Source organism: Thamnophis elegans, chromosome 4 (genome assembly GCF_009769535.1).
Source record: "Thamnophis elegans isolate rThaEle1 chromosome 4, rThaEle1.pri, whole genome shotgun sequence".
Classification (NCBI taxonomy): Eukaryota; Metazoa; Chordata; class Lepidosauria; order Squamata; family Colubridae; genus Thamnophis; species Thamnophis elegans.
In genome coordinates, this window is record NC_045544.1 from 44247380 (window position 1) to 44263902 (window position 16523).

The following is a 16523-nucleotide window of genomic DNA, read 5'->3' on the forward strand; positions in this document are numbered from 1 at the left end:
CCCAAGCAGCACACAGGAGAATGAGATGCTCATGATTTTCAGAATAATAGCTGAAAATAGGTAACAGAAGTTGATTAGCTTTCTGTTCTGACCCCTCTCTTCGCTCGTTCACAAACGACAGCCAGACAGAAGTTCAAAGGAAATATCTTTTATCAGTCCTGACTCAAGCTGGCTGCAAGCCCAAAATAAACATAAAGTCTCTGGCAAAAAGTTACACAGCAAATGCAAAAACAAAACTCTTACAGCAAACCAGGTTTACAGAAAGCAAATCACTTATCCAAGTGCCTCTTTGAATCACGGAACTGAACTCACAAACGAACAACGAACGAAGAACGTTGACTTCTGCAACTAAGGCGTGGCACCATCCGTCTTTTATCTGCAAAAGCCCCTAACGAGCAACAGCTGCTCATTATCCTGCATCCTGAGAGCATCCTGAAACCACTCACTGATAGCAGCTCCAAAGGCTCCTACCGAGCCACAACAGCTTTCCATGCACCATTGCAATTTATTTTTAAGTAGTTGGTTATTCAAGAAAGAACCTGTACCCTTTGCAAGAGTACATACACGTTGGCTCCCAAGTCTATTTTAATGATTAATTCCCTTAGATTTCCTTTCACTTGGTCTTTTTAAATTATCTCTTGCTACATTTCACTTTGTTTACTTTTGTTAGTCATAAGCAAGTCAAGACATGAACCTGAACAGTAATTTCAAAACATATTTTATTGACTTAATATTGCAAACCATTTTGAAGTTTGTATTACACTAAAAACTAATTACTTTCTTATTTATTATACTACCTGTTATTATAATTGTATATTTTATTATTCACCATTGACGTTATTTAGAAATGGCTTATTAATTAAATAAGTTATATGCTATTCACGTCACAAAAGTGATTCGAAGTGATTAAAAAATCATTTACAAAAATAACACCCCGATAATATAATACACGCCCAATACCTAAAAACCATTCCACTTTCCAGTCAAATAAAGACAAGAACTAGGTAGAACAAAGAAAGATGGAGCCTGATTGTTGTGCAAATAACATGACCCTGTGCCATGTAGGGCTATGTAAGTGATGATGACAGCTTTTAATTATACTTGGAAATCCGCTGGAAGCCAGCACAGTTCTTGGGGTTTTAATGAGCTTATTTGGAAACATCCAAACCTGCCAAATCCCTGGATGAAAACTTTTTCATAGACGGTCCTTAGTGGAACTATGACATTGGAAAAATTGCTGGTGTAGCAATGCTCTGTGCCCGTGATGGCAAACTTATGGCATGTGTACCAGAGGTGGCACATAGAGCCCTCTCTGTGGGCACGCATGTTGTCAGCAACTGCTCTTCAAGGGTGTTGGAGCACCAGAAAATGGCCTGAAAACAGCCTCTAAACAGCCCCAAAACCAGCCTCAAAATGGTCCGAAAGCCAGCCTGAAAACAACCCAAAAAGCGGGCTTCCAAAACAGCCAGAAAATAAGCATGTGTGCACCAGCCAGCTGGTCTTTGGGTTTCTTGTGCTCCGGCGCATGCCCATGCATTTCGGTTTAGGCACTCGGTGCCAAAAAGGTTTGCCATCACTGCTCTATGGCATTAGAAATTTTTTGAGGACGAGACCTTTAGTTTGGTGTGGAACTTAAAGCACCAGGCTAGAAACCAAGTAAGTTCCTTCTTAGGCAAGGTGACTTTGGGCCAATCTCTCTCTCTCAACCCATGACATCGGGCTCAGGTGACAATCTGGTTAATCAATTCTTGTTGTACCCAATGGATCAACACTCCATTGAAAAAAAACAACAACCCCACACCCTGCACTTGTTGGAAAATGCCGGAAAGAAAAAAAAAATAGACGTTCTATTATAAATTCTAAAAAGTTCTATGGCATTAGAAAACTTGCTAGTGTAGCAATGTATTGTCTGGATTCTCTTTCTCACCTCTCTGCTTGCTGCTGCCAACTATTTCATCATAGATGGGAAAGCATATGATTTGGCTAGGTGAATCATGCTCTGGGATGAGAAAGGCCAGCAATAAGGAAACATGATGGAAAATTGTAGTTGCCTACTCAGTCTAATGACACTGTAAATAACTAATGGAGAAAATGGAGATCACCAGACACTTTGTTTAGTTGGGAGTGGGGGGAATCAGGTAAATGAAAAATTAAGAATGGATATAACTGGCACATATTTCAGTCAAGGTAATCAAGAACAGAAAATAATATACATATTGCAACATAGCATAAAAAAAGAATCAATATATAGCATCCAGATTAGGACATAGTGATTCTAACATTATAGCCAGATGACAAACATTTGGAAACTTGCGGGAGAAGAAAGTGAAAGGAATGTTTTCTAAAACACTACTATGCAAGTAAGAAAACATATTCTGGTATAGTTCCAGTTTCTCATATATGTTACTTTATTAAAACCCACACATTATGCAATTTATTTCATTAAATGCATTATAGCTGCCAATTCCAGCAGATTACTCATCGATTGATAATGATAAATTCTTACGACGTCAGGTACTATAGAATTAAGCACTTAGAAATTAATAAAATGCAAAAAAAATTGTTTATTTATAATTTAAATTTCTGCCCAAATTCAACAATGACTCTAAGTGGCATACATATTAACATTACTTGAACTGTTTGTCACCCTTTTTTTGAGGACAGCTGAGTTACAAAGGACCCATGCTGTCCCCTTTCCTTTCCAAGCAGATTCTTGATGGGAGACAACATCATCTTCTTACAATTATATGAAGCCTTGTGATTTATCACAAGATTAATGCCTGCTTCTTTTATTATTATTATAGGTTTACTAACATCAAAGCAATAAATTTAAAATGAAGACACTTGCATTAGTTCTTGTATAAGCATGTTTAGTTGCCCAGGCCGACTTGCATTAGCTTGGATTTTACATTTAGATTTACATTTTATATTTAGAACTCAACTTTCCCCAACACATACATATTTACTGCATAGCTTTCTGAAAATATACACTTTAGAGGCTGAAGTGTGAAAATGTTCTCCTGGACATTATCTACCGGTAAATCTAAATTTCTTAAATTCACAGCAATTGTGTTGCTTACACTGTTAACACTATTCCTCCCCTATTTCCTCTCTCCTTCTCCAGGACACAGGTAATTTCAACAGCATTTGTGGTTTGAATGCCTAGAGAGAGAATTCTGGTTCTTCCAACTTTTGTACAAGCTGAAGCTTTTCTGAATCCCTTTATGTCTACTCTGATTTCTAATCTTTCCTTCAGCTGTTCCTGGGACTCATCTTTTCCTGAACCTCTTTGCACTTAATTCAGTTGCTGGAGCCCTTAACTCTGCCTGATTTTGAAATGTGCTGCACACATCTGCAGGCATTCCTAAGAGGGTGAATATTACCTGAACAATCATTCAGTGAAGCAAGTGTTATAATTGTAACACAAAGCTGGTTTATTTACAGCAAATACAACATTCAAGGATGCAAAACCTGCTTGGGTAGTTTGCTATTTCTCCCTCGGGGTGAAAAGCAATGGTCACAGAACACTCAATCCCCCCCCCCCGCCAACCCTGTGAGGTTGGTTGGGCTAAGAAAGACGGAGTGGAGTAGAGTGGAGTGGAATGGAAGAGACCAGACAGAACCGAACAGAATTGAATAAAAGAGTTGGAAGGGACCTTGGAAATCTAATCTAGTCCAACCCCCTACTCAGGCAGGAAATCCTTTACCATTTCAACAAATGGTTATCCAATATCTACTTAAAAACTTCTAGTGTTGGGGCACTCACAACCTCTGGAGGCAAGTTGTTCCACTGATTAATTGTTCTAACTGTCAGAAAATTTCTTCTTAGTTCTAGGTTGCTTCTCTCCTTGATTAGTTTCCATCCTTTGCTTCTTGTTCCGCCTTCAGGTGCTTTGGTGCTTTACTCTCTCTTCTTTGTGGCACCCACTGAGATACCGCAATACTGCTATCATGTCAACCCTATTCCAGGGGTGAAATTCAGCAGGTTCTGACAGGTTCTGGAGAACTGGTAGCAGAAATTTTGAGTATTTTAGAGAACCAGCAAATACCACCTCTGGCTGGCCCCAGAGTGGAGATTTTGCAGTCTCTGTCAGGGCTCCTTCACTTAATAACCAAGAAAGAAACCACTCAACTCCATTTTGCAGAATTAAGAATACTTTTACTGATTATAAGTAATGAGAAGCTAAGCAAAGCTGGATCTGAGCAAAAGCGCGCGAAAGCATTAGATATCACTACATGATTCATTCCCCTCCCCTTGGTAGCCCAGTCTATAGGCCAATCGTATATCTCCACAGCTGTCAGGTGGGAGACATTTTCAAAAATCATCATCAGACTGGTATGCCGGACAGTTGGCCTTGGCGGTAAACTCCCCTCCTTCCACATGCGCAAACGAATGGTGTGAACAACTCCCAATTAACAGTCCTCCTATACAGATTATTTCCCTCACCCAAATACCATGCCCTCCCTCCTCGTTTCAATGGCAGCCGAAAAGCAAGCAGCAAAACAGAGGCTGACATCCAGCCCTCCTCCAGAAAAAAGGACAATCATCCCTGCAGAAACGAAAGAACACAGACAAACAGACAAACAACATAACATAGAAGAAAAAGGGAAGGGGAAATAAAAGAGAAATCAATCAAGGTCAAGGCTTGTCTGGGTAGGCAGAGTAGAATTTACGGAGAAGTCGGGGAGCCCTCACATGGGTCTTATCGACCCATTCAGCATGAGAGGGAGGGAAATGCTTCCACGCCACAAGATATTGAACACGGTTCCTGTGTTTCCTAGAGTCCAAAATTTCTTTAATCTCAAAATGCTGTTCACCCTCAATCAGGAGCGGGGCAGGTGGAGCCGCCAAAGGGCCCCGCAACGGAGAAGTACGTTCAGGCTTTAGGAGATTGACATGAAATACCGGGTAGACACGGTTGAGATATTTAGGCAGTTCCAGACGTACGGACACAGGGTTGATCACCTTGATAATTGGGAACGGGCCAACATACTTGGGACCCAATTTCTTAGACTTTTGAGAGGTCTGGAGAAATTTGGTAGATAACTATACACGATCACCAACTTTATACTCCTCAGCTTCGTTCTCTTTTTATCCGCTTGCCTCTTATGTGCTTGATGCGCCGCATCCAGTGCCCGGTAAGCCAAAGGCCACATCTTTCGGAGTTGGTCACTCCACTCAGAAAGGGACAGCACTTGTGGTTTTTCTCGAGGTACCTCGGGGATAGGCACAAAATCATGTCCGTACACTATTTTGAAGGGCGTAAATCCTGTGCTGCTGTGTACCGAGTTGTTATACCCCACCTCAGCATGAGGCAATAATTCCACCCAATTATCCTGCTGGTAATTGATGAAACATCGGAGATACTGCTCCAGCACAGAATTAGTCCTCTCACAGGGCCCATTAGTTTGAGGGTAGTGGCTGGAGCTTAAGCCCTGGGCGGAGTCTATTAAGTTCAAAAACTCTTTCCAAAACAAGGAAGTAAATTGGACTCCCCTATCCGAGATGATGCGGTCCGGTGCTCCATGTAAACGTTATACATGTGTAATGAACAACTTAGCTAAGGATTTAGCGGACGAGATCTTGGAACAAGGAATAAAAAGAACCTGCTTGGAGAACAAGTCAGTAACCACCCAAATCACCGTATTTCCTTGACTTTCCGGCAATTCAACAATGAAATCCATAGAGATCTCCTTCCATGGTGCCTCAGGACGGGCCACCACCTGGAGCAATCCTTGGGGTTTACCTGGTGGCCACTTTGCTGTAGCACAAGTGGGGCAGCTAGCTACATAAGATTCAATGTCTTTTTCAGAGAGGGCCACCAAAATTGTCTTTTAATGAGATGCAGGGTTTTTACAAACCCAAAATGTCCAGCCATGCGTGAATCATGAGCACGTTGAAGAACTAGGGCCTGAATAGTCACAGGAACATACAATTTAGCTCCAATTCAAGCCAGGCCATCCTTCATGGTGCACTCATCTGTATGTTGGCGAAACCACTCATCAACTTCAAGAGCCTCCTTGAGCTTTGTAACGAGATCCTGTGTAACCTCCAAATTGGAAGTGGTTTGGCTCCTGGTGACGACCGGAGCAGCGAGGCTTCTCACTGGCATCACTAGTTGGAGCACACTAAGCTTTGAACTATTATATTGAGGAAGTCTGGACAAAGCGTCAGCCATAAAATTCTTCCCTCCCGGGATGTACTTCAAAGTGAAATTGAATCTATTGAAGTGTTGTGCCCATCTCATTTGTTTGGGGGATAGTTTTTTGGGGGTCATCAATGCCTCTAAGTTTTTGTGATCAGTCCATACCTCAAAAGGGTGTTTAGCCCACTCCAAAAAATGACGCCAGGTCATCAAAGCCCACCTGACCGCAAAAGCCTCCTTTTCCCAAATAGCCCAACGTCTCTCAGTCTCTGTTAGCTTTCGAGAGGTATAAGCGCAGGGTTGCAACATCCCATTGGCATTCACCTGAAGTAGCACCACCCTACTGCGACATCACTAGCATTTGCCTGGACCATAAAAGGTGAATCTATGTCCGGGTGTTTCAAAACTGGTTCAGCTGCAAAAAGTCGTTTTAGTTTCTCAAATGCTGCTTGACATTCCATAGTCCAGTTTAAGGGTTTACCCGGCCTTGGTTTTGCCTCCCCCTTTGATTTTAGGAGGTTTGTGATTGGCAGGGCAATCTTGGCAAAGGAAGGAATAAATTGACGATAGAAATTAGCAAAACCTAAGAAACTCTGCAACTGTTTCCGTGTGCAGGGGGCCGCCCATTCAGTGACGGCTTGGACCTTTACTGGGTCCATTTCTATTCCTTCGTGGGAGATGCGATATCCCAGGTAATCCACCTCCTGATGAAATTCGCATTTAGACAATTTAGCATACAGTTCTGCTGCACGAAGCTTTTTTAGTACTGTGCGAACAGGTTTCACATGTTCCTCACGTGTTTCCGTGTAAATAAGGATATCATCAAGATAGACCATCACGCCTTTGTAAAGGTGGTCATGTAAAACTTCATTAATTAGCTGCATGAAAACAGCTGGCGTGAAACTTGTTCGCATTAATGAAGGACATGCTGGCCCAGTTGGGTAACATTATGCCATTTGGACTACAGGGGCGCCAGCTGTTTTCATGCAGCTAATTAATGAAGTTTTACATGACCACCTTTACAAAGGCATGATGATCTATCACATGGCATAACACGAAATTGAAAAGAACCAAGTGGGCAGTTAAACACAGTTTTCCATTCATCCCCTTCTTTAATTCTGACTCGGTAGTAGGTCTCCTGTAGATCTAACTTGGTGAAAATCCTCCCTTTACCCAGCTGGGCCAGCATGTCCTTCATTAATGGCAAAGGCTAGAGATTTTGGACACATACACCGTTCAGGTTTTTAAAATTCACACACAAACGAAAGGAACCATCCTTCTTTTCTCTAAACAAGACTGGAGCAGCAACTCGGGGTCTAGCGGGTTTAATGAATCCCCTCTCCACATTTTTGTCAATGAATTTTCTCAATTCGTCCCTGTCCCTAGGGATCATTGAATAAATCTGAGGCTTAGGGAGTTTTACTCCAGGGAGAATGTCTATGCTGCAATCGGTGGGTCTGTGGGAGGGTAACTTATCTGAAGATTTTTCACTGAAAACATCCCCAGTATTCTTTTGGGATTTTTTCTTCCCCTTCAATTTTTTCTTGCCTTCTGGTTGCTAGATTGGGGTCTGACTTATTTGGTTCTGGAATCCCTTCTTCCTTTTCAGGGGGCGTAGCAGATCGGATGCATAACCAACCCTTCCTCCAATTTATGTGTGGGTTCCACTTATGCAGCCAAGGCAATCCCAATATAAGGGGCCGGTCCATTCCTGGGGCTACAATAAAACTTCCCATCCACATCTCAATAGACTCAGTAACAAAATGAGCAGGACTCCCTCTCGCAATAGAGCCATCCAATTGGCAAAAAGCGATTGGGATTTTCAAAGTTTTTAGCTTCAATCCCAATTTTTCTACTATTTCCGGGCTCATAATGCATCGTGTGCATACGGAATCTAAAAGAGCTAGAATTTTCTCCTGTGCGCCAGAAGAGGGCACTCTAAGCTTAACTGGAATAGTCATGGGAACTTACCCAGCATCCATCATCAGAGTCACTTCCTTCCGAAGAGCTGGGGGTGTCCTCCCCCACCCTTCACCAGGGCTGAAACGCTGAGGAGGTTCCTCCCCTTTCAGGGCAGGTTCTTTCTTCTTGCTGGGAGGTTTTTCCAGCCTCTTCTCTTTCCGAGGGGGGGGGGGTCTTTTGGATCATCTTGACGGCAATTAACTGCACGATGCCCCTCCTTCCCACAGCGGAAACACATGAAGGGTTTTGACTTTCTAGCAGATCCACCTTTCCCTCGTTTCGGGACTCCTGGGGAGGGTTTTTTCGCCCTCACTTTCCCCTTGGTAATTCAGCCTTGCCAGATCAATTTCCACATCGGCAGCCACTTCATACCAGGGCTGCAGTCTACAGGGAGGTCTTCAATTCACACAATGCTGGTAAACCTCTTTGTTTAAACCATCAGTGAAATGGTCTAACAATGCTTCTTCAGACCAACCCCTCATAAAAGCTGATAGCTCACGAAATTCTGGTACATAATCAGTTACTGGCCATTTCCCCTGGGTAAGAGTTTTAAATTTAATTCTGGCTCTTCGCTCTGTGAGGGGATCATCAAAGCATTTTCTCAAAGCGGCCATAAAGCCATTAAAGTCTCTTAATAGTGGGGAATCAGCATTGTGCAAGCCTACCATCCAATCTGCTGTTTTTTTTCCCAAAGCCATCATAATAAGTCTTACGTTCGCTTCATCAGAAATAAGTTCATCGCCATACATTTGCATGTAGTTCCATGCTTGAACAAGGAAGAACCCTAGATCTTTCGGTTCTCCTCCATATTTTACACTTAAGGGAGGAAACTTAGCCATCCAGCGTCTGCGGGGTGGGGGTGGGGGGCTCTTGGAATGTTTCTAGCTGCAGTGATCAGGGTCGGTGCTGGGTCATCTTTTTCAGCTCCCCATTCGGTCCCTCCAGTTTCTCTCGTGTCAGCCAAGGTATATCTTTCCTCTGTCCCTGTCTCAGTTTCTCTCTCCATTTCACTCTCACGGGCTTGGCACCTCTCCCATGCCCTTTCAAAAAGTTTCATCGCTTGGGACATTATAAGGTTCTCCTCCTCAGGATCCCGCCAGTCAGCCACTGGTTTTCTGGGTCTCCTCATAGTAATCCCAGTCAAAGGTTCTTCAGGGTCCTCTTTCCGTCCCACTCCCCAGGTCCACCTGGGTCGAACAGATCGTTCTTCCAAGTGCAGGCCAGCCATCCGCTCTGTCTCTGAAGGGCATGCTGCTCCTATATCTTCTTCTTGATCACTGTCTTGGTGGGACATCCTTCAGGAAGGTGTCAGCTCCGGGATGGGTGCGAGATGAGATCCAGCTTAATGCCAGGGCTCCTTCACTTAATAACCAAGAAAGAATCCACTCAACTCCATTTTGCAGAATTAAGAGTACTTTTATTGATTATAAGTAATGAGAAGCTAAGCAAAGCTGGATCTGAGCAAAAGCACACGAAAGCATTAGATATCAATACATGATTCATTCCCCTCCCCTTGGTACCCCCGTCCATAGTCCAATCGTATATCTCCACAGCTGTCAGGTGGGAGACATCTTCAAAAATCATCATCAGGCTGGTATGCCGGACAGTTGGCCTTGGCGGGAAACTCCCCTCCTTCCACATGCGCAAACGAATGGTGTGAACAACTCCCAATTAACAGTCCTCATGTACATATTATTTCCCTCACCCAAATACCTTGCCCGCCCTCCCCGTTTCAATGGCAGCCGAAAAGCAAGCAGCAAAACAGAGGCTGACAGTATCCTTCCTCTGGAGTGGGGAGGGAATGGAGTTTTGCAGTATCCTTCCCCTGCCATGCCCACCAGGCCATGTCCACAGAACCGGTAGTAAAAAAAAAAAGAATTTCACCACTGCCCTATTCCTTCTTTTCATTAAACTAGGCATATCCAGTTCCTGACTGGCCAATGTTACTCAATGAGCTTCAATGGCTGACAGAAGACTGGACCTCTTTAGTACCTGTCCTGCATGTTCACTGCTGCAGGAATGAAACTGAGTAGAAACATTTCTTGCATACTTCACAGTGAAGAAATGCATATATGAAGAAAGAGGGGGCTGTAGAGACGTCATCCTTAAATTACCCAGCTGCATTATTGCCAATGAATTCAGGTTGATGAACAACATTCTCCTAAGATAACATCCTGAACAACATTCTCCTAAGATAACATCTTGTTTCCGCTTCCCAATGAGGCTAGAACGCCTCTCCTCCACCTAAACCCCATTGCTGTTCCAACATTCCAATGAAGAGGGAGAACTCAATAAACCCCGGCAGCTATTGTTTGTTTTCTCTCCTACCTATTCCACTACGTTACACAAATGGCTTTCAGAAGAAGAAGGAAAACTACATGGGGCTACCATGAAAAGAATCCAGAAGCTTCAACTGGTAAAAAATGAGATTGCAGACAATCTTAGGCACCCAAAGAATAGTGTATATAACTCCTTTGCTACATGAGATCTGAGCCTGAAAAAAGTCTGTTTTCAGGTCCAATTCAAGATGTTGGTTATGACCCTTAAAACCTGTATATGGTATGGAGTAGGGTTACTTATGGAAGCATCTTCATCTGGTTACATCAGCCTATGTCACCCACTCAGGTAGGAAAAGTATTCTGCGGACTTTGTCAACCAAGGTATTCGGACTAGTGGGGTCCAGGAAGAGAGCGTTCTCTGCTGTGCACCCACCCTGTGGAACACTCTCCCCTCAGAGGTGACACAGGCCCCCATTCTCTTGACCTTCCGCAAAGGGGTAAAAACATGGCTCTGTGCCCTTGCTTCAGATGTGCAGAGGAACCTGCAGCCATAGGGCTGACTAGTTCCATGAAAGTGCCCCCTAACTTTTAACTTTCCTTGCCTCTTTAAATTTTATATACTATGTTATGTTTTTTATATTTTACTATATACCACCCAGAGTCCCTCTGCAAGAGAGCTGGGCAGTTCTTAAATATGGTAAATAGATAAAGGAAATTTACAGAACTTTAATGCTGGATTAACTTCTAAGTAACACCCATATATCAACAATATACTGTGTACATTAGTCATATCCATCTAATATTAGCAGTCTCAGGCAAGCAGTACAGACAGATACAATTGGACTCAGCGATTTGAATTAATGGCAAAGTGAAAGAGAAGGAAGAAGTAGAAAACAGCACAAAAAGAAGTACTACCAGTAGGAAGAAATGCTGTATGTATATAATGCAATGCAATCCAAACTTCCATTTTAAAGATCTACAACCCTTGGCATTATTTTAATAAAAATATAGGGCATTAATGACAAGTCTAAAATGTGATCTAATTACACTGTAAACCCTTTCTATGCATTCTTTCCTAGTATAAATTAGGAATAACCTAAATATAAATTATGAACAACAACATAACAGTGTTTTTTTTATAGTAGAGGCAGCAAATTTAAAAGATAAAGGCTTTTTACATACTTACATTTGTGTGTGTCTGCATATGTGTGTATGTATTATATGCACGTGTATGTATCTGTGTATGTGTGTGTATATGTGTGTGTGCGTGCGTGTGTGTGTGTGCAACTATTTGCAAAATTAAAAGTGCTTTTTTGTAAAGCCATATATGGTCACTGGGGACAATGGGCCTTTAAAATAATCCAAAATGTAATCACTTAATTTATGTTGCAGATATATGAAACAAGCCATTATCAGAACATCATTTTATTACATCATCAATGACTTTTGGGGGGGGATTTAGTTATTTTACATATAACTGGATTTAAGGTACTGAATAATCTAAATCTAAGCCACATTCAGACCCTTATCAACAAACAGAATTTTGACCTCTACCCAAACCTACCATCTGAGAATGCCATTCTTGGACAGATGCCGAGGCCCTCAAATTTAAAAGGGTCAATATCCATTCCATTGACCGTATAGTGTCTCTTTAAGTGATAGCAACGGATATCTGCCAGTTGTCTAATACAGTGTTTCTCAACCTTAGCAACAACATGCTGGCTGTGGAATTCTGGGAGTTGAAGTCCACACAGCTTAGGTTCGCCAAGGTTTGCTTTACTTATTTCTCACCTTTATTATTTTTACAAATAGCTCAAGGCAGATAACATACCCGTTATTCCTCCCTCCACCTATTTTCCCCATAAAAACCACCTTGCAGCGGTGAACTTGGTTGAGAGTATGTGACTGGCCAAAAGACTGTTAATTTATGCTTAAGGCAGGACTAGAACTTAAGTTTCCTTAATCACTAGACCAAACTGGCTTTCAGGCTGGTTGAGAAACACTGGCCTAATGAAAGAATACCATAAGCTACAACAAACCAAACCATTCAATATATGGGTCCCCATTCCCTCCCATTACCAGAATGCTGTTATGAAACAAAGCAAAGGACTGGCATGGCTCCCATCAAAAACGCTGCTGCTTCCTAGGAAAGTGAGCTTGGCAGCTTGAGGTGAGATGGAAAGTCAGGAGCCGCAGCATAGGTTAAGAGATGTTAAGAGATGCAGGCAATGGAGACATGAGACCTTTCCAGGTACGGATGCCTGAACTCTGGAGATGGTCACTAATACCAGAGGAAGGTTGTTTTTTCTGTTGCTAATTAAAACAAAGCCAATGCGGGAACCAGATTCACTTAACAAGAGTGTTGCTAACTTAACAACTGTAGTGATTCACTTAACAACTGTGGCAAGAAAAGTCATAAAATGGGGCAAAACTCACTTAACAACTCTTGCTTAATAGTAGAAATGTTGGGCTCAATTGTCAAGGACTATCTGTGTATTTCTGTGTGCTTCTATTAATCTCCTATGCCAGTGATGGCTAACCTTTTTTGGATCGCGTGCCAAAAGCGGGAGGAGCACAGAGGGTGCGCAGGCGTGCCACACCCATCATGCTATGTGTGCCACCCCAGCGTGCAGGCACGCACAACACCCACCCCTTTGCTTTTGGCATGCTTTTTTCACTCTCCCCAGGCTCAGAGGCTTTCTAGGAGCCTAGGGAGGGCGAAAACAGCCTCTCCCCCAGGGGAACCGGGAAATGATTTCCGGTTTGTCCGTAGGGCCGTTTTTCGCGCTCCAGAGCCTTCCGAGCCTTCCCTGAAGCCTCTGGAGCTCGCAAAACGGCCCAGCGCACAAACCAGAAGTTCATTCCCGAACCTTCGGTTTGTGCGTTGGCTGTTTTTTTGCCCTCCGGAGGCTTCAGGGAAGGCTCCGGAGGGTGAAAAATGGCCAAAAAAGAAGGCCGAAGTTAGGTGGCACATCCGGAGTTGATAAGGCAACACCTGGCGTGCCCTAACAAATGGCTCTGCATGCCACCTATCATGCCATAGGTTTACCGTCACAGTCCTATGCCATTTCCCCAGAAATTCTAAGCTCTTTGCTTACTTAAAGGAGCAAGCTGATCCTGTCCATGTTCTTTACTTAATTAACTAATCCAGCAAGTGTTCAAGGTTAATCAATCATGCCCACTAGTCCTTAGCATACTAACACAAGTTCTCTTCCAACCTCCCACATTCCTTACTGCAGGCTTTTAAGAGAGAGCATTTTATGAACTCACTGGCTAGAATAGAAGTGCTTCATAAAAGGATTTGTATATGTATTGCAAACAATCATTTGCACAAGCCAGTCTAAGTATCTCAGCTGTCATGTAAAAGTTAAATCCTTAGCATCAGCACATTGTGAATCCACCCCATGTAGCTCTTTTGTGTTACTTTTGGAAATCTGCAGAAGACCAAGTAGGCATAAAAAAAATGGAACAATAATGACATTGCAATCTTATGGGTTTTTGAAAACATAGATAATACCAGTCTTGCTGTGTTCTGAAATCAGAGCCAAAATCATCCTCAAACATTTGGAAAGACAACCATAGTCAGATGAAGAATTGAAGCTTCAAGACAGACAGATGTTGTTTTCATAGTGTACTTACTGCAAAGGGCACAACAGGTTATAATATATCTTGCAATAAGTTTGGACACCTTGTTAGTCCAATTAAATCAGGAAATAAAATAACTGCAAGATAAGCAACCCTCACCTCACATGGAAAATGATGCAAGGATAAGATCAAAGTGCTGTAGCAGATGGAAACTTACTTGGACAAGGAAAAACTGTATCAAAACCTACTTACTGTATATACTCGAGTATAAGCCTAGTTTTTCAGCCCACTTTTTGGGCTGAAAAAAGCCGCCTCGGCTTATACTCGAGTCAGTGAAAAATTTGCCCGAAATGGAGGAGAAAAAGGGGCGGGGCCATGCCGCTGGGTGACACTCGTGAATGGCCCAGTGCCCCTGTGAGTTTCCCCTCCCTCTGTGTCAGTTTGCCGCGCAGCGCGCACCGCACCATCCCCCCTCCTCACGTTCTAATGTAATGCAGGGCTGTCTTACGATTCCCCTTCCTCCCCCTCCTGCCACTCTGCAACGATGTCCCACCTCCTCCTTGTTATGGCAAGCAGCCACATAGCGATGTCCCACCTCCTCTGGTACAGTGATCCAATGATAGGAATCACTGTGCCGTGTGTCATAGGAGGCGGGACATCGCTCCCGCGGCTGCACGGGACATCATCATCACAGCGGGACGTCAGCATCATGAGGTGAGTGAAGTATTTCATTGAATACACCGCTAGTTTACTGTTTTTCTTTGAAATAAATATTCAAAAACATTATTGGTATCTATTTTTATTTTTGAAATTTACTGGTAGCTGCTGCATTTCCCACCCTAGGCTTATACTCGAGTCAATAACTTTTCCAGTTTTTTTGTGGTAAAATTAGGTGCCTCGGCTTATATTCGGGTCGGCCTATACTCGAGTATATACGGTACTATTGCTTAAATGAGAGCAAGTTGATATATTAGATTACGATAGTGATTAAGGCTTCAGGCTAGAAACTGGGACCTGAGTTCTAGTGCTGCCTCAGGCACAAAGCCAGCTGGTGATCATCAGCCAAGTACTCCTCTTCAACAGGAGAGTAGGCAGGAGGCAATGGCAAACTATTTCTGAAATCTTCCAAGAAAACCGCAGGGATTTTCCTGGCAGTCATTAGGAATCAAGACTGATTCCAAGGCACACAACCTGCCTCTCATTGCTTAGCTTTATACACACCACACAGAAATGCTACCAAGCTAAAATAGAACAAGCAGAATTCTTCTCCTTCGCCTCCTCTGGCTTCTCGAAATGCCCAAAGGATCTATACTGTACACATATATACTGATAGTGTTGCTTCCAGCACCTCCCTAAAGGAAAAACAGGAATGAGAAAGTTGAGTTGAACGATTGCAAAGTTTCCGGGCTATTTTGTTTCTTACCAAGCATTTTGCCCCTTCGTTATTGTTCTGTTTCTTGAAACTGGAAAGTTACAGACGAATATTATCTGTATCTGTCAAGTCTGCAAAGCATGTCCACAATCCGGATTCGGTTGCTTTACCTGTTTGAGCTGGGGGGTCGTGAAGGCTCCTGCGTGCGGTACCCTCTTCTGTCTCGCTCTGGCTTTTCGGACTGAGGTCCTCTTTCTTCTGCCCGAGTAACATGGCTGGAGCCTGAGAAAGACCAGGGGGCCTTCGAGATTCAAACGCCTTTATAGCAGGGCCGCCTTCCCCAGGCGGTCCAGACCGGCGATGAATCTCGCCGCCCTGCTCATAGCAGCGGGGAGAAATCTGAAAGTTACCAAAGCGATCCGCGAGTAACTTTTCTTTCCGCTACCGCAGGCTTTGCCCTTTTCGGTGACCCGGCGTGTTGCTATTCTGGCGGAGCCTATCAGCGGCGCGAAAGGGAGGGAATTTTTTTTTTGTTTTGTTCTGTTCAGACGTATTGTTTTCGCTTTGAACAAATAGCTGAGAAAACCAAAGTGGAGAAACGCGGAGCTCAGCCGAAGCTCTGGAGGTCCTCGTTCTAATCGAAGCTGTTTTGAGTATTCTCCGCCCGCCCCCAGCCCGCCGCGTGTGTGTGTGTGTGTGTGTGTGTGTGTGTGCCGCCCCCAGCCCGCCGCGTGTGTGTGTGTGTGTGTGTGTTTGTGTGTGTGTTTTTTTTTTTTTTTTTTTTTTTAAGAGCTGAAGTACTGCAGGGCCTACATAAACGAGGACACAGGGTACCATCCGTGCGCAGGACCATTATTTTATATCTTTTTTAAACCGTTCTGAGCAATTAAATAAATGTGGGAAAGAGTCACCTAAAGCAAATCCAATGTTTATCGGTGTCTCCCCCCCTCCCAAATAAAGGATGCTATGTTGGCAAGAAAAAGGAAGCAGAACCCTGGACATGTAAGTGAAGAAAAACGGGGTGCTTATAGCCAGGTCAAAAGTGGATTATTTCTGTAAAAATTTAAAGAGATTTTGCACAGGCAATAGTAGGATGTGGGTGTGTATAATGATTTTTGATTCAGCTGTCTTGCAGAAATTACATGAGAAATGTAGCATTGCCTACAATAAATTTAATAA

The 16523-nt window shown here is 43.2% G+C and overlaps 1 protein-coding gene across 1 annotated transcript in view; it reads right to left on the reverse strand.

The window, feature by feature from the left end:
* The window catches only part of SLC2A12 (solute carrier family 2 member 12), a 36906-nt gene extending 20889 nt beyond the window's left edge, over positions 1 to 16017 (reverse strand). The window contains exon 1 of the mRNA XM_032217034.1: positions 15515 to 16017. Coding sequence (XP_032072925.1) covers positions 15515 to 15617 — 103 coding nt within the window. The 5' untranslated portion in view covers positions 15618 to 16017. The remainder of the gene's footprint in view (positions 1 to 15514) is intronic.
* Positions 16018 to 16523: the final 506 nt, after the last annotated feature.